The sequence below is a fragment of the Papilio xuthus genome, unplaced genomic scaffold (assembly GCF_000836235.2).
Source record: "Papilio xuthus unplaced genomic scaffold, Pxut_1.1 DF828258.1, whole genome shotgun sequence".
NCBI classification, from domain to species: domain Eukaryota; kingdom Metazoa; phylum Arthropoda; class Insecta; order Lepidoptera; family Papilionidae; genus Papilio; species Papilio xuthus.
Window position 1 is genome coordinate 401,139 of NW_013530391.1, and position 19,383 is coordinate 420,521.

General features: G+C 28.7%; 4 protein-coding genes across 5 annotated transcripts; all 4 read right to left on the minus strand.

Moving 5' to 3' along the window:
- Positions 1 to 144: 144 nt before the first annotated feature.
- Positions 145 to 2,984, minus strand: LOC106113397 (uncharacterized protein MAL13P1.304). The gene is made up of 3 exons (XM_013306127.1): positions 2,853 to 2,984; positions 2,466 to 2,546; positions 145 to 2,365 (listed from the first exon to the last, which is right to left on the minus strand). The coding sequence occupies exons 1-3, from the start codon at positions 2,910 to 2,912 to the stop codon at positions 197 to 199; spliced, it is 2,310 nt and encodes a 769-aa protein (XP_013161581.1). The 5' UTR covers positions 2,913 to 2,984; the 3' UTR covers positions 145 to 196.
- A 1,379-nt stretch (positions 2,985 to 4,363) lies between these two features.
- LOC106113413 (uncharacterized) lies at positions 4,364 to 7,165 on the minus strand. The gene is made up of 2 exons (XM_013306152.1): positions 5,857 to 7,165; positions 4,364 to 5,204 (listed from the first exon to the last, which is right to left on the minus strand). Exons 1-2 carry the CDS (start codon positions 7,051 to 7,053, stop codon positions 4,401 to 4,403), a joined length of 2,001 nt encoding a protein of 666 aa, XP_013161606.1. The 5' UTR covers positions 7,054 to 7,165; the 3' UTR covers positions 4,364 to 4,400.
- Positions 7,166 to 12,304: 5,139 nt separating this feature from the next.
- Positions 12,305 to 14,633, minus strand: LOC106113341 (uncharacterized). Its single transcript, XM_013306064.1, has 3 exons — positions 14,571 to 14,633; positions 12,669 to 13,770; positions 12,305 to 12,339 (listed from the first exon to the last, which is right to left on the minus strand). Exons 1-3 carry the CDS (start codon positions 14,631 to 14,633, stop codon positions 12,305 to 12,307), a joined length of 1,200 nt encoding a protein of 399 aa, XP_013161518.1.
- Positions 14,634 to 15,690: 1,057 nt separating this feature from the next.
- Positions 15,691 to 18,711, minus strand: LOC106113399 (lactoylglutathione lyase-like). Of its 2 annotated transcripts, none has more exons than XM_013306130.1 (5): positions 18,573 to 18,711; positions 18,072 to 18,147; positions 17,550 to 17,773; positions 17,119 to 17,229; positions 15,691 to 15,977 (listed from the first exon to the last, which is right to left on the minus strand). In XM_013306130.1, exons 2-5 carry the CDS (start codon positions 18,138 to 18,140, stop codon positions 15,848 to 15,850), a joined length of 534 nt encoding a protein of 177 aa, XP_013161584.1. In that variant the 5' UTR covers positions 18,141 to 18,147; positions 18,573 to 18,711; the 3' UTR covers positions 15,691 to 15,847. The 2 variants fall into 2 exon arrangements, with proteins under 2 accessions (XP_013161584.1, XP_013161583.1); XM_013306129.1 differs by lacking the exon at positions 18,573 to 18,711 and adding an exon at positions 18,374 to 18,461.
- Between the last annotated feature and the right edge of the window lie 672 nt (positions 18,712 to 19,383).

Below are 19,383 nucleotides of genomic sequence, written 5' to 3' on the forward strand. Positions count from 1 at the left end.
ATCATATTTGAAATAGGTCGGGCTATTTCAACATAGATCTAGATACTATTCTAATATGGATCAGGATAGATAGGGGGAATAGAAACTTAAAGTACGTAATAAGTGTATTATTAAATTTGAAAACTAAAAGACAATCTACTTGTGATAAATTTTATTTATTGAAACTTTAATTAAATAAATTTCAATAGGATTTCAATTATACGAGAGGATACATTGAGTTACTTGGGTTCTTATCTGTACTTATACCGTATTTGTTTGTCGCCATTTGATACGTGTTATAAATGTCTTCACTCAAATTCGATTGAGTTAGTTTAGCTTTTTCAATGTTTTCTAACTCTTCAATTTTGGTTTTATTCAATACAATTTTTATCGTTTTATTTAACAAGTTAGCTGTACCAACACCATTGGACTCATCTTTATATGTTTCGTTATTTATTTCCTGTGGTAATAGATTTGAGTTTAAATCTTGAACAGGCTTTGGTTCTTTATCCAATAGTGTTTCGTTCACTTTTAAAACTTTAGTCTTTACTAAGGCACCATTATTAGCTACCATTTGTAATAGTTCTTGTTGACCCAATCCTTTTAAATTTGGAGATAGGTCTGCGACTTTAGATAAAGATAGTAATTCTTGGTACAATTTAGCTCGATTGGATCTCAGTTGTGGCTGTCTTCGGACTAAATCCCGAAGATTGTTCACGAATGAATCGTAAGGTAATCGATACTTTACGTAATATACAGGTTGGTATATAACTGGATGAGGTCGCTTTAACAAATAAGTTAATTCCACGACGCCGGAATTATCGGGTGTAAAATTCAATTTACCTTGATTAGTATCGGTTATAAACCGTTGCGAATTGTCTAAATTGTAAGGCGCGTGCAATTCCTTTACATGTTTTTCATAATCAACTAATTTAGAATTGACGTACGGATTTCCAGTGACGTATTGTTTGTTGGCTGAATTTTGATTTAACAGATCCTGATTTGTAATCTGATTGAAAACGTTTAAATTTGCATGCAATTGGTCATTTAGCCCTTCTTTATTTTCATATTGACGTATGGAATTAGTTACATCTGAAGTCATAGGATATTGACTTATATTTGGAATGAGATTCGGATTTAAGTAATACGGTGTTAAGTGTTCATTTACATTTAGTATTTCTTGTGGATATCGCGTTTTAGATCCTTTTTTGAGTATATCTAGTAATACGTTCATTTTATCTTTAGGGATATTATTAACATCTCCTTGCATATATTGACTCAAAAGATTTTTAACATGTCTCGCTACACTTTCTTTGTTTTGTACATTAGCCTCATTTGAAAGAAATTTATCAGTTACTATATTGTTTTCTCCTTGTTCGAATAAATTGTTATTTGATGGATACACGGAAACTATCTTTCCATCATTTGTTACTGTTACAAGAACATCGTCTGCTTTTTCATTTACATAAAATACTTGATTTTTATTATTCTCCAAAGGTATTTGTGTTACTGATATGGTATTTTCAGCTAAAATTTCATTTATGTTTAGCTTTTGGTTCATCGCATTTAGATTCGTAGATGGGACAATGTTTTCTGTTATATGTAATTTGTAAGGTGTACTATTATGTGAATAATTTGTTTGTTTATTTTCAACAAACTCAGTACTATTCATATTAAATCCTTGTGTCAATTTATTCATTGATTCCGGCACATTCTGCGGGATTTTAATGTCATTGAAACTTTTCTGTTTTGTTTCATAATTTTCAAATATCGAATTCAAATTGGGATTCCTTTTCAATGCGAGATATTTTAAAACTGCATTTATATCATCCCCAAATGCAAATAAATTTGAATCTGTTGTTTTCTGTGTATTCATCATATTTGATAGGTAATTATTATTTCCTTGATTTATATTTGTCGTGAATACATTTTGATTGCCTACGTTTTTCATATCTAATACATTGTCCTTTTCACAATTAATATCATATGGTCCACAGGAGCGGTAAGATTCGTGCATTAAATTCGCGTTCTTTAAAACTTGAAGGATATTTAAAAGAGCTTCTTTACAATTGAGGTTAGGTTCATTTGGTATTTCGTATTGTACTGTTATCTTTGTTTTATAATTATTATTTAAATGATATTTGTCTAGTAATTGTCTTAAAGTATTCCCTTTAGATAGTGGAAGTACTTTTTCAATTTCTTTTTCTAAATTTATAGGAGATTCTTTACTAAAAACTCTATTTCCTTGAATATCCATTACGTTTAAATGTTCATAATTATTTTCATCTTCATTCAATAATTTCGTGAGTATATTTTGAATTTGGATCAAGGCTTCGTTTGCAGGACATAATGTAGTTGGTTGATTATACGATGGTGTTGCCAGGCTCTATGGAAAAAGAAGAAAAAAATTTTAACTATAAAACTATTCAATAAGATTAACGATAAAGTAGGAACGAAAAAAGTATTATCTAATAAATGTAACTTACTTCAGTATTATTAAAACCTCTTTGCTCATGATTTTGCTCCTCGATTTTTGATGTAAATTGTATAGGAATGTTGGCATCAATCTGTAAATGTAAAAGTGTCATAATAATTATCATCTTATCGGAAAACTCTTGCAGTTAACAATTTTTTTTATAATTTAAGAATTTAAAAATCCCCTAATGATCTACAAGAACTTCTTGAGAAAGTAGTTTACAGTATGAATTACAAAATCTAAATCAATATGTGTGTAATTTAAATTTTAAAGCAAATTTTCTAGGATACATTTAAAATACCCACGTAAAAGCAACAAACAATAGACAACCGATTTTTTTTTAATTAAGAAAGCTAAGTATCATTTAAAAAAGGTTTATTGATAATTATAATCTTACCTCATATTGTGTAAATACAGGATATGTCGAAGATAAAAGTACAAACAATTTTAGCAACATATTCCCTCTCAAGCTTCGTATCAATTAAACATTCCTCGAGAAAAGTAGTCAAATTAGCAACTACTAGTCAAATTAGTTACTGTGAAATTATTGGATAATTATTACATTAACGAGAAGTAAGACATGTAATTACTATTGACAAATTAAAAGTTAAACAAATACCAATTATAGTAGTAGTACCAATTAAAACTACAGGACGATATAAGGAATTCGAAATTGTTAATTATAACGAAAGTCATTTGACATTTCAAGGCTAAAAAACTTGGGCAAATCTTACTAACATTGTAAATAAGTTTAGATGGATGGATGTTTCTTAGAAGGTATCTCCAAAACGCCTCAACGGATCTCGCTAACTAGGCATAGATGTAAAGTCTGCAAGAACATATAGGTTACTTATTAAGATTTTTTTAATTCCTCGCGTACAGAGTTGCGGACAACAGCTAGTAATGGTATAACGTTATTCAGATATGTTGGCAGCCCTGAACTTCGTGCGAGTCGCTGCGCAAGGACACGTTTAAGTGTAGCGGGATGCGGGGGGAGGACACTGTTCAGCGTACACGTGACCTTGGGCCGCAATGAAATTTGGAAACAGAAAATGCTAGGCGAAACTACTACTTACCATCGGCATTTTGTAAGCTTTTTATTTTAATAGTGAGTCATATATTAATAGGAATAAATTAAAGTCATATGAATTAAAAGCATTTTATTTATTATTAGATTATTAAGAAAGGCAAAGACAGCAGTATTAAAAAGATTCAAACTTAGTGTGTGTTCGGGAATAGTCTAAAAATGTCTTAACAGAAACCACGAGACATCACTGTTCCGCATCCCCGCATGCTTATACGTGCAAATTGTGTTTTATGCTGACTCTTGTATGATATTCTGAGTATTCATAAACTTTGTATGACACTAAATATAATAGTAAAGTAAATATAAGAATGTAATGCTTTGTAGATAAACTTTAATATTGTAACTTGTTTTAATCTGAAAATTAGCTTTTTTTATTCATAAATGTTGTTATTTGGAGTATTTAACGTAAGAGCTAACGCCGACGATATTAAAACTACTTTTATTAGTCTATAACTTCATCATCAGCTCACTATACGTCCCCACCGAGGGGCTCGGAGCCTACCCGGCTTGGAGCTTAAGGGTGACTAGGCCATAGTCAACCACGCCGGCCAAGTGCTGGTTTGTGGAGTTCGCACTTGTGCAGATTGAATCACTATGCATTCCTTCACCGTAAGAACGTCGGATAAATGTACATATGTACATTGGTACATGGCGGGATTCGAACCCAGGACCTGCAGATTGCAAGTCAAGTGCTTGACCCTTGAGCCTTTCGCCTTTCTCTATATAATCTACAACTTAGTTATTTGTAATTTTATAATATAAGGAAATATGAAAAAATAAAAAAAACATATTATGTTTATTAAAAATTATTATTATTCTTAATTATTATATTAATTTAAATTCTATTTATATCGGTGATTATTTCTTCGTTTCTCCCTTCGAAGTTGACATACTCTTAACTTTAGATATCTCTTTTAAAAGCTTTTGATTCGATAGTTTTTCTAATTCATTATTATTTGTGTTGATTAATTCTATATTTTCATCTTGTTCATATGTTTTTGCAAAAACATTATATAACAATGCATCTAAAATTTCCTTATTAGCTGCCGCAGTACATTCTTGAACACTAATAGCTTTAATATCAGGCATAATATCATCTTCTAGAGTTGATTTAACAATAACCATTATTTCATCTTTTGAAAAATTAACAGATTTTAAATAAGAAATGATATCTCGTAAGTGTACAACAACTGTTGAAATTATTTGCTTTACTGTATCTGATTGTTTACATTCTTTACCTTTTGATAGTAGTCTATTTTCTAGCTCATCTATAACTAAACTCGCCGGTATTTTACTTCTATGGTTTTCGTATTTCAATTGTTGCCCAAAAACTAAAATAATATCAAGTATCCTTTTTATATCATCATTAGAAATATCTAGATGATGTCGATGTAATTTCTTTATTTTGTTTAACATTTTTGAGATATCTTTGTATTTTCTATGTGTTCTTAAGCAAGATTTTGCTTTATGTACTTTCTCTCGTATTTTATCGTGTAATTTGGGTTTGCTCTCATCTGTACTATTACTCTTTTTTCTGGTATCTTCTTCTAATATATCGTCTGTTGGTTGTTTGCTTCTTAAAGTATTGTTTATGAGTTCGCTTAATATTTTATCAATATCTGAATAGTCATGTGGCGTTACGATTGAGTATTTCTCGGTCGTCTGTAACATGAAAAGTAATATTTTAATGCATTTTAGTCGGCCAGTACTCTAAGGTAAGGGCAAATGACATTAAGGTCTTTTCTAATTAAGTTAGTGACATGCCTTATATTTGATTCTAAATGTTGCATGATGCAACCTGCACATATCTGAGAAGAAATTCAAAGATATGTGTGAAGTCAACCCGCACTTGGCCAGCGTGGTTGACTATGGCCTAATCACCCTTAACATAGGGTTAGGGGTAGGCTCCGAGTCCCACGTTGGGGACGTATATAGTGAGCTGATGATGATATCAAAATGTATTTATCTCTATAAAAGTAGTACCTTTAGCTTTTTCACAAACCTAAAAGTTTTTGGCTGGAAGCGATCAATTAACACCAATTTCTATTAAAGTCATTAAATAGTCTAAATCTAGATTTGGAAGGTGACAGAATTATTTAATATCATCTTATTATTATAATTACACTCACCCGTGATTCCGTCCGCGCAGAATTAAAATAAAAAGTAAATTAGTACCCTATATGTTTTTACAGACTATGTTCTACAGTCATGCCAAATTTCATCGAGATCCGTTGAGAACAAACATCCATCCATCCATTCATCTATACATCAGTATTTATATTGTTAGTAAGAAGTAAGACAACTAAATACTTACTATAATAACATCTTCATCTTTTCGATTATTGTCTTCTAGTTCCAATAAATTGTTTATAAAATCAGGATTTCGTAAGATTTTGTACGACACTCCTTTGTTTCTAATTAAATATTCATACCATTTAAGTATTATGTATCTCTTTATTGGTGAATCTTCTTTCTTGTAAATTTCAAGTAGTTTAACCATAATATTTGTAAAATCGTTATTTATATTTGGTGTATCGAATATGTTTTCCAACATATCAATGTATATTTTAATTAGTGTATTTCTATCCATATTTCTCAGTATCTGTATAATATTGTTATCACGTAACTTTTTAAGTTCTTTAGAAATTTCTAGAACGTACTGTTCATTTTTATTATCATTACTATCGTTTACATCTTGATTGATTTCATAAATTAAATACAGAATTTCTATGAATTCCGCATTTGGACCTTGTTGTTCTATCAAATTCAAAATGTAATTTGTCAATATGTTTAAATCCTTCTGATTTAGTTTTATAAATGTATAATTATTGGCTTGATTATCATGCACATTGTAATCATCTTGTCCCTTTGGACTTAAAACTCTTAATATGTTCACTAAATATTGATTGGAGCCATAGTCGTTTATTATTTGAACTAAATAAGATTTTATTTTGTCTAAATCATTATCGTCAAGAGTTACTAATATTTGTGTATTATTTATAGGAATTATCTTTATATTTGAATCATCTATTCTTTCTTTTGGTGGTACACTAAAATCTCTTAATATCTTTATCAATTGTACCGTTGCTCCATGTTTCTTTATTATATCCAGTAAATATTTTATAATTCCATTTATATCGTCAACTTTTAATGTTGGTATCGCGTTTGTATCATTTTCTGTTCCGGGCTTACCTTTTAAATTGTTTATTTTGAATATTATATGCATTATATTAGGATTTTCACCGTAAATATTTATCAATTCCAATAAATATTTGTTAAATACATCTAAATCGTGTCTTGTTATGTTTACAATAACAGTCTCATTGAGATGTGTTTCATTAATCTGTTTAATTGTATGATCGTATTTATAATTCTCTTTTACCTTTTTAACATAAGGCAACAATCTTTCAACGATGTAAATAGGTTTAAATTTGTTAATTAACATTTGCAGATGTTTAGTCAAAACATTCAAATCACCTGGGCTGAAATTAGCTATAGCTTCACGTAGCATAAAATCGAACTCTGAATATCCACTGCTTTGATTTAACCTGTAGAATCCAATGTCCAATAAGGATTCAAATACAAACTTTAAATCTGGACTAATATTTTTGTTGTTTATAATTTCTAAGACATACGATTTAAATAATTTTGATTCTTTTGTATTATCTTGTTCTTCTTTAACTTTTTTCTTATTTTCAATTATTTTTTCTATAATTTTTTCGATATCGTCAGGTCCATTGATTATTGATAAAGTTTTTTCTAGTATTTTTAAATCATTTTCATCCATTTTCGTGTCATTAGAATCATTTCTTTGTTTGTCGTCATTTTCGGGAATTCCAAGTATACGATTTATTTCAAATATTATTTGTAAAATAGTTGGATTTCCATCACCTTCTTTGATTAAAACTAATAAATAGTTTCTTAATCTATTCAAAGATTGTTTTGGTGTAATCGATAATATTTCTATTATTTTTTTATTTTCTTCAACATTCTTTTTATAATATTCTAATAAATCAGTACTCAGAGTATTATCATGTATTATTTTTTGTAAATACAAATAGATTTCTTTTAAATCTTTCGAATTAATTTCTTTCTGTTCAGTTTCATTTAAATTAATAATTTTAACTTTAAGTTCACCGTTTGGTAATTGAATTCTTTTTAAAACTTCTAATAAATCAACTAACACATTGTTTGGACCAGCGATATTAATTTTATGCAGCAAGAATTTATAAACGATGTCTAAATCGATTTGATTATCACCAAAATATTCATTTAAAATATTTATATCAACATTTGTTCCATTCGTATTTGTAACATGTTCCAAATAATGTAATATTCTTACAAATATTGGATTTCCTTTATCATTTTCATGAGATACTAGGAATTTATAAATTTGCAATAAATCTTTGACTCTAAGTTTATAAATAACAATTTCATTTGGATGCTCTTTTCCTATTTGTATTAGTGGTTGTATTTCTTTGATAAAAAGCTCAACATAAGGACTGTTTAAGTACTTTTCTTTGCTTAATAAATATTGATAAATTAATTCCAATTCCTTAACATTTACGGAAATCCAATCTCCTTTATCTTCGTCATGTTTAATTTTCTCTTTAGTTTCTCGAAGGAAATCAAGTATGTTAATAAGATCATTATTTTTTCCATATATGTTAATTTCGGTAAAATATTTTATAAGTAAATTCAAGTCCTTTTCATTTATTTCATAGTTTGTACCATTTATAATTTCTGGATGTTTCTTATTACTTTCAGGAACTCCTAATATACGATTTATCTCAAACAATAAATCAAGAATAAATGGATTATCTCCTAACTCATTGGTAAGGAATATTAAAAAGTTACGAAGTCTATTCAATGATTCTGGAGTGACATTAATGAAAATATTTTGTATTTGTTTTTCTTTCTGTTTATATTTTTTTATACAATCTTGTAATTCAATACTTAATACCTCATTTTCTATAAGTTTTTGTACATAGAAATAAAGTTTCTGTAAATCAATTGGATGTATATTAGGATCAGTGCCATTTATATAGATAACTTTAACTTTAACTTGTCCGTTTGGTAATAAGAAAGTTTTCTTGATAAGTTGCAATAGATCTAATAACTCTTTATTATGACTGCCTGATTCTATTTCATGTGAAATAAACTTATAAATAATATCTATGTTGATTTTATTATCTTCAAAATATTCATCCAATATTTTAAAATCGACATCTGGCATTGCTTCATTGTTTTTAGTATCGTCTTTAACGTCATCTAAATATTGCAAAATCATGATGTATATTGGATTTTCTTTGTCTTTCTCATGTGATAGAATTGTATTATACAGTTCCTTTAGATCTGTATATTTTAATTTGTAAAGTAAATTTTCATATGGATGTTGTTTAGCTTTATGTATGAATGGTAATATTTCATTTATAAATATAACTAAATACGGACTATTTATAAATGTATCTTTGCCTAATAAATATTGATAAATTTTTTGTAGATCATCAACATTTATGTATATCCATTTTTCGTCGGTTTTCTCTTTTTTATTTTTTATTTTTTCTTCAGTTTCGTATAGGAATTCTAATATCTTCGTCAAGTCAATGTTTTTATCAGACATATTTGTTAAAGAGAAATATTTTATTAATAGTTTTAAATCTTCTTCATTAATTTTGGAATTTGTACCGTTTAATACGTACAAATAATCATTTTTACTTTCAGGTATTCCTAGAATTATATTAATTTCAACCAGTAATTCAGCAATGTATGGATTATTTCCACCTTCTTTAATTAGTATTAGCAAAAAGTTTCTAATTCTATTCAATGATTCTTTTGTAGCATTCGAAAATAATTTATATATTTCTTTATTTATTTTGATGTAATCTAACAGTTTTATCCTTGTCTTATCATCTTCTATTAGTTTTTCTAAATAAATATAAAATCTTTGTAAATCACTCGATAGTATTTGTCCATTAAGTTCAATGTCATCAAAATAGATCATTTTAATTTTAACCTGTCCATTTGGTAATAGTAAAGTATTTCTTATAAAGTCTAAGAACTCGGTTAATTCTTCCTTTGTATTACCAGAGTCAATTTCATGTATCAAAAACTTGTAAATGATATCTAAATTAATTTCATTTTCACCAAAATTTTCATATAATACATGCAAATCGATTTTCGGTGTCGTTCCATTATTATTATTATCTTCGTAAATGTCCAAATAATTCAAAATCTTCTTGTATATAGGATTATCTTTGTCTTTCTCTTGTGATATTATTAAATTAAAGATTTTCTGTAAATCTATATGTTTAAGTTTGTAAGCCATATTTTCATACGGATTTAATTTACCTTTTTGTATTAACGGTAAAATGTCATTGACAAATATTTCAAAATATGGACTATTTATAAATACTTCTTTGTCTAATAAATATACATAAATTTGTTCTAAATCATTTACATTTATGTAAATTAAATTACCTTTCGTATTATTTTCACTGTAAATTTTATTTTGTGTTTCGTATAAATAATTTAGAATCTTTTTAAAATCACTATTGTCTCCTGGATTGATTTCAGTGAAATATTTTATAATTAATTTTATATCATCTTCGTTTAATTTATATTTTGTGCCGTTTAATATATTTTCATGTTCATCATTGTTTATTGGTATTCCTAATATGTTTCTTATCTCATATAATATGTCAAGAACAAATTGATTTTCTCCTATATCTTTGAGAAGTGTTAGCAAATAGTTTCTTATTCTTATCAAAGTTTCTTGAGTAACATCAGAGAAGATTTCTAAAATCAATTTTTCTCTTTGCTTTTGTCTTCTCATGTATTCTAATAATTTAACGTTGATAATCTCATCTTTTATAAGTTTTTGTAAATATAAATAAAGTGATTGTAAATCCTTTGGTTGAATTACTTCGGTTGGTTCTGATTCATCTAAATTTATCATTTTTATTCTGAGCTGACCGTTTGGTAAAAGTAGATGTCTCTTTATAAATTGTAACAATTCAAGTAGCAATTCGTCTGAATCACCAGATTTAATTTCGTGTGTTACAAATTTGAAAACAAGATCCAAATTAATTTGATCCCCGAAATATTTTTTTATGATAAGTAAATCCACATTTGGTATTGTTCCATTGTTATTTTTGGTATCATCTTCTTCTTTCTTATCTAGATCCAAATATTTCAATATCTTAATGTAAACAGGATTTTCTTTGTCTTTTTCATCTGATATTATTAAATCATAAATTTGCAGTAAATCTTTACGATTGAATTTATATGTTATATTTTCGTATGGATATTTTTTAGCTTTTTGTATAAGCGGCAATATTTCATTAACAAAGAGAGATAAATAGGGACTGCTTAAAAATTTATCTTTACCTAATAAATATTTATATATTAGTTCTAAATCTTGGGCATCAATATAAATCATTTCTTTAGTATTTTCATTTATAATTTTTTCTCTAATATCTTTTATATATTCAATGATTTTTATTAGATCCGTATTCTTGTCGGTTGAATTAATTACAGATAAGTATTCAATTAATAAAATCAAATCTTCTTCATTTAAATCAGAGTTTGGACTATTTATTTCGTATTTCATATCATCGGGAATTTCTAATATACGATTGATTTCTATTAGTACTTCGATAAGATAAGGATTTTCTCTGTGTTGTCTGATTAAAATCAGTAAAAAGTTTCTTAGTCTATTCAAAGACTCCTTTGTTGCGTTATAAAATATTTCAATATTTAGTTTATGTTTTCGTTTTTCTTTTCTATAAAATTCTATTAAATCAACACTTGTTATTTTATCTTCTATAAGTTTTTGTAAATATAAATAAAGTTGTTGTAATTCTTTTTTAGTTATTTGTCGATATGGTTGCGTTCCGTTTAAATTTATGACGTTTATTTTAAGTTCACCGTTTGGTAATAACAACGTTCTTTTTATTAATTGTAATAACTCTAGTACCGCTTCATTTTGATTCCCTGATTCAATTTCGTATAATAAAAATTTGTATATGATATTCAAATTAATCTGATTATCATTAAAATATTCTTTTATTAGATTCAAATCAGGGTTAAGTATGATTTCATCGTTATGTTTGGTACTATCGTCATTTCCTTCATCTTGATCCAAATAATGTAATATCATAACGTATATAGCATTTTCTTTATCTCTCTCATAAAGTTGTATATTATTAAATAGTTTCTGTAAATCAGAATATCTAAATTTATAAATAATATGTTTGTTTGGATTCAATTTATCTTGTTCAATAATTTGTAATATTTCGTTAACAAAAACTATTATATAAGGATTGTTTTTGAACTGATCATTATTTAATAAATATTGATAAATTAATTTTAAATCATGAATTTTAATATTTATCCATTTTTCATTATCTTCTATCGGTTGTAGATCTTCATCTTTAATTATATTGTTTAATTCGTATAAAATTTTAATTATAAATTGATCGTATTCAAACATTTTATTTTGTATCAAATAATCTTTTAATAATTTTAAATCTTTTATTATTTTATTCATATCATGTAATGCGATAGTTTTCATATTTTTTAATCGATTTATTATTAAAATTATTTCCGGTTTTAAATCATTTTGTTTATTAATATCTGATAGTATTTGATATATACCTTTTAGATTTAATTCTTTGATTTTATTATTATTATCTTTTATAATATTTATATTAATTTCTTTATCAAGTGTTTGTAGTTTATTTATATATATTAGTAATTCATTAAGGTAAGAATGATCGCCATTTTGTTTTTGAATCTGTGATATATATTTTGATAAAAGATATAAATCGTTTTGACTCATGTAATACAAATTTTTGTAATCATTTAAATCTAATTTTAGTAACGTCGTCATTGTGTTACGATTATCATATATTCTATTGATGTTTTTTAATATTTGTAATATAATTTGATTACCGTTATATATTTGGGATAGGTGTAAATAGATTTTTCTCATATAATCTCTATTTAAATGACTCGATGGATCAAGATTGCCAAAATCAAAGATATGTATACGATTATTTCCTCTTGTTTCTAATTGTATTCCTTCGATGTTTTTAACGAATGGTAAAATGTAAGGGCTCTTACCATATTCGTTTATAATGTATTGTAAATGAGATTTCAATTGATCAGATTCAATTCTATTTAAACCATAAACAGCTTGTTGATTACTTAATATCTTGAAAACTAAATATATTTCATTCCTAGATCTTCCGTCAAGTAGATTCACATATTCCAAAAGTTTAAAAATATACGGAGTCATTCCGTATTGGTTTAATATAATTGTTATATATTTCTTTAAATAATCCAAATCACTTTTTTTAATCTGTACTAATTGTCTTCTATCGAAATTGTTAATTTCAGATAAGTTCAATTCATCAGCACCTTTTAGAATTTGAACAACATTTGGATTAACGTAATTATCAGCGTCCATTAAACTTGTTAAATACGCTGTGACTTTTTTATAATCATTCAAACGGTTCTGTGCTCTCACATGATTGGAATAATCAAAGAAATTATTATTAAACTTAACCAATCTGTTTCCTGGATAATAATTGTAATACATTTGTATAGGATTTGTAAAATCCAAATAAGGTTGTCCGTACACGTAGTAATTTGGCAAAGATGTTTTAGTCATTTGAGGATCATTATTTAAATAATGGTATGGGATTTTTACGTTATTATTGTTCGTAACAATAGTTGTTCTTGAGCTAGAAACGGCTTGGTTTAAAGATTGTATGTTTCCATCATTTATATTGATTATATGAGCGTGACTTGGCTTTTGATCGATAACGTACGTTACTTTTTTGACGTAATTACGTCTACCATCTTCATTAGGATTATCATCAAGAGCCACTTCTAGTTTATCTTTGTTAAAACTTCTTCTTCCACTTGGTACATCTAAATCATGTTGTAGATAATTTTCAACAGCTGTTAGATTAATTCGTTGGCTGAATTCAGGACTTTTTAGCTTTTCAACGAGTGCTTTTTGTAATTTTGTTGCTAAATTATCATGGATTGTTTGTAATTTTCTACGTCTCTCGTATTCATCGTATAAGCTTTTTTCATAATCTTTTGTTATTTCATGTGATGTTTCTTCGTTATTTATCTTGGAATTAATTTCTTCATCACTTTGTGTTTCGAGTGAAGAGAATTCATCTGAATCATCTTCTTCGGTCTCTGATGTGTTCTAAAAATTAAATTTTTATTCTTTGTTGATAGGGATTAATTACTTGATTAATGAAACAGACACGAGAGTGTCGGTGGCTCAGGGGTCAAGCACTTCACTTGCAATCTGCAGGTCCTTGGTTCGAATCCCGCCATGTACCAATGTGTTTTTCGATTTCCGATTTACATATGTACATTTATCCTATGTTCTTACGGTGAAGGAAAACATCGTGATGCTGCACATATCTGAGAAGAAATTCAAAGATATGTGTGAAGTCAACCCGCACTTGGTCAGCGTGGTTGACTATGCCAAATCACCCTTAACTTAGGGTAGGCTCCGAGCTCCTTGGTGGGTACGTATAATGAGATGATGATGATGATGATGAATGAAACACTACTACTAAGTCTAGACTAGTCTATGTATGAGTGTATTAGTTCTAAAACTTTATCCATCCCTTTAAGATAAAGGTTTAACGTTTGTGTGCGATTTCACAAATCTTCATGAAATGTAATGCAAAAAATTTCTTAAACAGCAAAAAACACACATCAATAGCACAATTTTTTTATAATAAGAAATTAACAGAACATAAATATATAAAATAAATTCACTTTTTCACGAATCACAAAAATTATTTACGAATAATTCTATCCACAGATTATAATTTAAAAAAAAATACAATGCTCTATGCTTTATAAAAATTAAAAAAAATATTTAATGTTTTTATAATTGAAAAAAATAAGAGCTATGAAAATAACTAATACTAGTGCTAAAGTTTCAAATAATACTCATTGAGTTAAATATTTAAAATATTAAATACTCACGACCGTTGATATTAAAAAGCACATAAACAATAATGAAACAGTAAACCTCCATAGAGTCTTCATGTTTACTAAAGATCCGGAGTAAAATCTCTATATAACCTTGGACGCGTAAATAATTCATTTGTAAAATATAATACGTTTTTCAACAGCGTATAATTACGCATATTATAATACATTAAAATGTTTTGTCGTGATCAACAAACTGTAACGTGGAACTGTGTTACGAAATGGAAACACGTTCTCCACCATAACCTTATGACCTAATGATAAAGAAAATTTCGTATTTAAGTTTGATTTGTACACCCTGTTACTCTGTTTAGTTTTACACGTGTTTTAACCGTTTGACTGCCGAACATATTATGAACGTTAAGATGATTGTATAGTATGTTCCCTTAAAATATGTATCACCAATCATCGTCAGCTCACAATACTTCTCCACTTCCCCTAGGAGTTTTCAAAGGTAATCTTACACAGTTTTACAGTTAATCTGTATTACCTCAAAAATTATATATAGATGCTGTTTAATTAAACACGTGTTTTAACCCTTTGAACGCCGGTGAAAGAATATTATGCACGTCAAAGTGGTTATATGTTTCGCCATAATTATCTCATCATCAGCTCACTATAAGTCCCCACCGAGGGGTTCGGAGCTTACCCTAAGTTAAAGGTGACTAGGCCATAGTCAACCACAACCCAGTGCGCGATGACTTCACAGATATCTTTGAATTTCTTCACAGATATGTGCAGCATCACGATGTTTATCTTTATCGTAAGAACGTCGAATAAATGTACATATATAAACACAAGGCGGTATTTTAAAATAGGATCTGCAGATTATAACCCCTGAGCCACCTTATTTTTATCCGACTTCATGTCAATCTCATTTCGATAGTCTATGCCTAAACAACTTACTTCTTACTAATATTAGAAATGGGGATGTTTGGGTGGATGGATTTTTAAGAAGGTATCTCCAGAATGGCTGCATAGATCACACTGAAATTCGGCATAGATGTAGAACATAGTCTGGAAGAACACATAGGCTACTAATTTTTTTTATTAGAGACGCGGGCGACAGTTGTTAAGGATAAGATTATTGGATATGAAAATAAAACTGTATACGTTAGGTTATAAACATTTATTTCTATAATTTCATCTACCATTCAATTAAAAAGATTCACCCCGTTGTCGACATCTCAATGAATGTCTTAATGCAATAGATATTATTCACAGAGGTTTTATTTTACCAAATAATTCAAATCATAATCGATATTCTATGTTCAATTGGTCAAAATTTCATTAACATCAAGTAATTCTATCCAATAGCCGTCGGGATCCGCAATAAAAGCTAGACCTTTTGCTGAAAACTCCTCAGGTCGTCTCACGAACTTTACACCTAGTTCGTCGAATCTGTAGTAAAATTTTAAAAATTATAACGCGTCAATCCAAGCTGCACGAGCGCTTTTTAACGCGTTAAAACTCGGCGTTGGCGGCACTCGATCGTTTGAAAATCGATCTTGCTTACTTAACCCAGTGCTCAAAATGCAATATTGCGTGATAAAAAAGCGTCTCGTTTTGAAAGTGCTGCCCTATGAGTACATGAAAAATATGCATTTTTTTAAAGCACGCGGTCAAAAATCCCAAGTACGATTGGGAGCTTAAACATCGAAAAAATAAAAAAAAAATTAAATTTGTTAACAAAAAAAATTTTCTCGTTTTACCAAACAACATACTTTTCATACTCTATTTTTTATTGTTCATGCACCAATACTTTATACATGTTGTGTTTGTCTGTAAGTGGAATTACATGTTTCCTGAAACCTTTTGTAATAGTGCCAAAAATGTATATAAGTACACATGTACTTTTGTTGACGAACCAAATAAATAAACAAGTGATAAAGTCATTTTCTAATGACCATGGTGTATCGAATTTACATATTCTGGCATTCATCAGACGAAACACAAAACACTTCGCAATAGTATATCTGTGATGTAATGGACGAGCGGGAGACATGCTCCGGAATCTCATCACTGACTACTATAAATGGACAGGCTATACGATAATATTTTGTGCCTATTTGATTATCGCCATTTTGGCGCTGATGGTAGCGGTTTTAGCGTTGTTCTGATTTGGAACTATAGGAAGTTATGGTAAAAAGTAAAAACAACGGTTAATGATTTAAATAAACTTGTATATAATATCCTTTTTATAATAAACACTATGGAGGTATATGTCCGATCCCTAGCACTGCTCAGAGCAAAGTCAGAAGTGATAATGATAAAAATTACAGGGGGTTGGGCGTTTTTAGCCTAGACCATAAACAATCTTTTATCATAAACAATAGAACAGTTATAGATTAATTTTTGTATAGATTGTAAATTTAAATAATTCCAACAGGAACTATTAAAATAGACACAATTAACTGTCGTGTTACATCAACAGGCGCATTAAAATCAGAACAAAGTAAAAGCTGTCATTTCAAAACAATCTCCTATCCATTTAGAGAGATCAGTGATGAACATATGTTTTAGTAATAAAATAATGACTTACTTAGCACAAGCGTCTTTAAGGCTAGGAACAATAATTCCTATATGACCGAATCCTTGTGGCTCTGTGTTACCATGGTGATAACTAGAATCGTCGTTCTCAGTGCCCCAGTTACTGAAATTAAGCACAAAAACCTTACTAACTCACCGTTGCTCGCGATTCTGTGCAGAATTAAAAAAAACTTAATTCGTAGCGTATGTGTTTTTACAAGACTATGTTCTACAACTGTGTCAAATTTCATCGAGATGCGTTTAATCTTCAGTCAAAGATTCATAGTAAGAAATAATTTAAATGAGAAAGTATGAATGACATTATTTTTATAACTTATAATACAATTTGGAACAGAGAAAGATTACAGTCCAGAATAGCGCATAGACAATTTAATTTTTTAAATTCTAAAATGGAATCTTAAAGTTTGTAAAGATAAAACTTACTGTGTCAACTCCAATACTCCTTTCTTAGACATCATCCAAGCAACTCTCTCATTGCGATCTTTTGGTATATCTTCAGGGTTTTCATGTCCAAGGAAGAAAATGGAGTATTTCCGAGCGGGGACGTGAAGCTGTTCAAGTAAAGTCATTCCTAGAACTTCAGTATAGAAGGGTAATGACTTTCTCGGGTCCTTTATACGGTACATTGTTTGCTGGCACATGAAACCCTGTAAAAAGTATAACACTTGATTAGCATAAGTGCGAACAAGCTAGATTAGTTGACTTAGAATCGGCGGGGACGAGATAAAAGAGGAAATATTAACAGTTCAATCGCAACCGTCAGCGCCATAATGGCGACGGTCAAACAGGCACAAAATACAAAGGTTTATAGCCTGTCCATTTATAATAATATCGATTCGTATTCCGTGGGGTTTTGTTACGTAATATTTGTACATGTCTTTAGCATTTTGTACGTTATATTTTGTATAAGATTAATTTTGTTTTTTGTAAAGAAATATGACTTACCTTAGTAAAGGGGTGTGGAGTTTTACATAACGCCTCAATCTCTGTCGACGGGATACCTTCGTTAGCCATTGTGCGACTGAAATATTTAAAAGTAATATACAGCAGAAATAGAAAATCAATGGCCAAACAATTTTCACATCATCTACAACCTAACGCTCGTAACCCAGAGGGGTAGGCAGAGATGTCTCAAATAATTTTTATTCTTTGAATAAATGTTAATCACAATTAGAAATTAAAAACGAAAGTAATTTGTTGTTGTTTGTTTTTAACTAAAATATTAATTCTGAAACAAATATACCAACATAGTTCGTATTAGTTGGGAAAAATAACGGGTAGACATCACCATTTAGGTAAAAGCTTTTGCCCTTAAAAAAAAAGAAAAACACTATGGGACATTAAAAAAACACTTTTAAAAACTTCTAAGTTTCACTTGTCTTTGATTTTTCACTTTTAAATTACGAAATATAGTTATTTCGTTAAATCAAAATAAGCACAAATTACCTGATTATTGTATTATTCAGTTGAAATGTCGTAAATAAATAGAGATTTATCAGACAAAACTGTACTAAATATATGTTTGGTAAATCTGCAAGTAACGCTTGCAAATGATAAAAACAACATGATTATGTCATATTAAATTTTGTATTTAATTTTTATCATTTGTAAAATATGATGAGTAACAACTATTAGGTAATTTAGATATAAAATTGGATTGTCAGAATGTAATCGCTAAAAAACATATTTTGCACATCAGCGAGGTTAGACAAAGTGTATACGCTTCGAAACGATTCCATAGAGAACTTCAAAAATGAAATGACGCGCAACAATCACGTGACTTATAAGTTATCTTCAGTACTATACATTTTTGAAGTTCGCTATGGAATCGCTTCGTAGTGAATACACTTTGTCTAATCTCCATGATGTATTTACTTTGTCGAACGGTTGGAAGGACTTTGTCGGGAAGGTAGATGCACGCGGCCATATTAGACTACTCAGTTTTAGGCGAACGCTACTATTTTTTTTTTATTAACTATTATTAGAACTTCATCGACAGTTCTCCGAATTAAAAAAAAAAACTTTGTAACAAATCTTATATTTATAAAAGAAAGTTGTGTTAGTTACAGTATTTATAACTCAAGAACGGCTTTACCGATATGCCTGAAAATTGGTGAGGAGGTAGCTTAGAGCCAGGAGACGGACATAGGATACTATTTATTCATTTTTTTCGAATTTACGCATTAAAGTGCTGCTTCTTATTTAACTTACTAATATTATAAATGCGAATGTTTAGATGGATGTGATGTAGATGGAT

Coding starts and splice junctions, on each gene's coding strand:
- LOC106113397 (XM_013306127.1), bottom strand. CDS start 2,912: ATGTTGCTAAAATTGTTTGTACTTTTATCTTCGACATATCCTGTATTT. Junction 2,547..2,852: donor CTGTATTTACACAATATGAG/GTAAGATTATAA, acceptor TTACATTTACAG/ATTGATGCCAACATTCCTAT. Junction 2,366..2,465: donor GAGGTTTTAATAATACTGAA/GTAAGTTACATT, acceptor CTTTTTCCATAG/AGCCTGGCAACACCATCGTA.
- LOC106113413 (XM_013306152.1), bottom strand. CDS start 7,053: ATGCTACGTGAAGCTATAGCTAATTTCAGCCCAGGTGATTTGAATGTT. Junction 5,205..5,856: donor AAGATGAAGATGTTATTATA/GTAAGTATTTAG, acceptor TTCATGTTACAG/ACGACCGAGAAATACTCAAT.
- LOC106113341 (XM_013306064.1), bottom strand. CDS start 14,633: ATGAAGACTCTATGGAGGTTTACTGTTTCATTATTGTTTATGTGCTTT. Junction 13,771..14,570: donor GCTTTTTAATATCAACGGTC/GTGAGTATTTAA, acceptor TTTAATTTTTAG/AACACATCAGAGACCGAAGA. Junction 12,340..12,668: donor ATACATTATAAACGAATATG/GTAAGAGCCCTT, acceptor TATATATCACAG/ATTCAAAAACAAAATGGCGA.
- LOC106113399 (XM_013306129.1), bottom strand. CDS start 18,417: ATGGTGATGTCTACCCGTTATTTTTCCCAACTAATACGAACTAT. Junction 18,148..18,373: donor TCCCAACTAATACGAACTAT/GTTGGTATATTT, acceptor TAAATATTTCAG/TCGCACAATGGCTAACGAAG. Junction 17,230..17,549: donor GGAGTATTGGAGTTGACACA/GTAAGTTTTATC, acceptor GCTTAATTTCAG/TAACTGGGGCACTGAGAACG.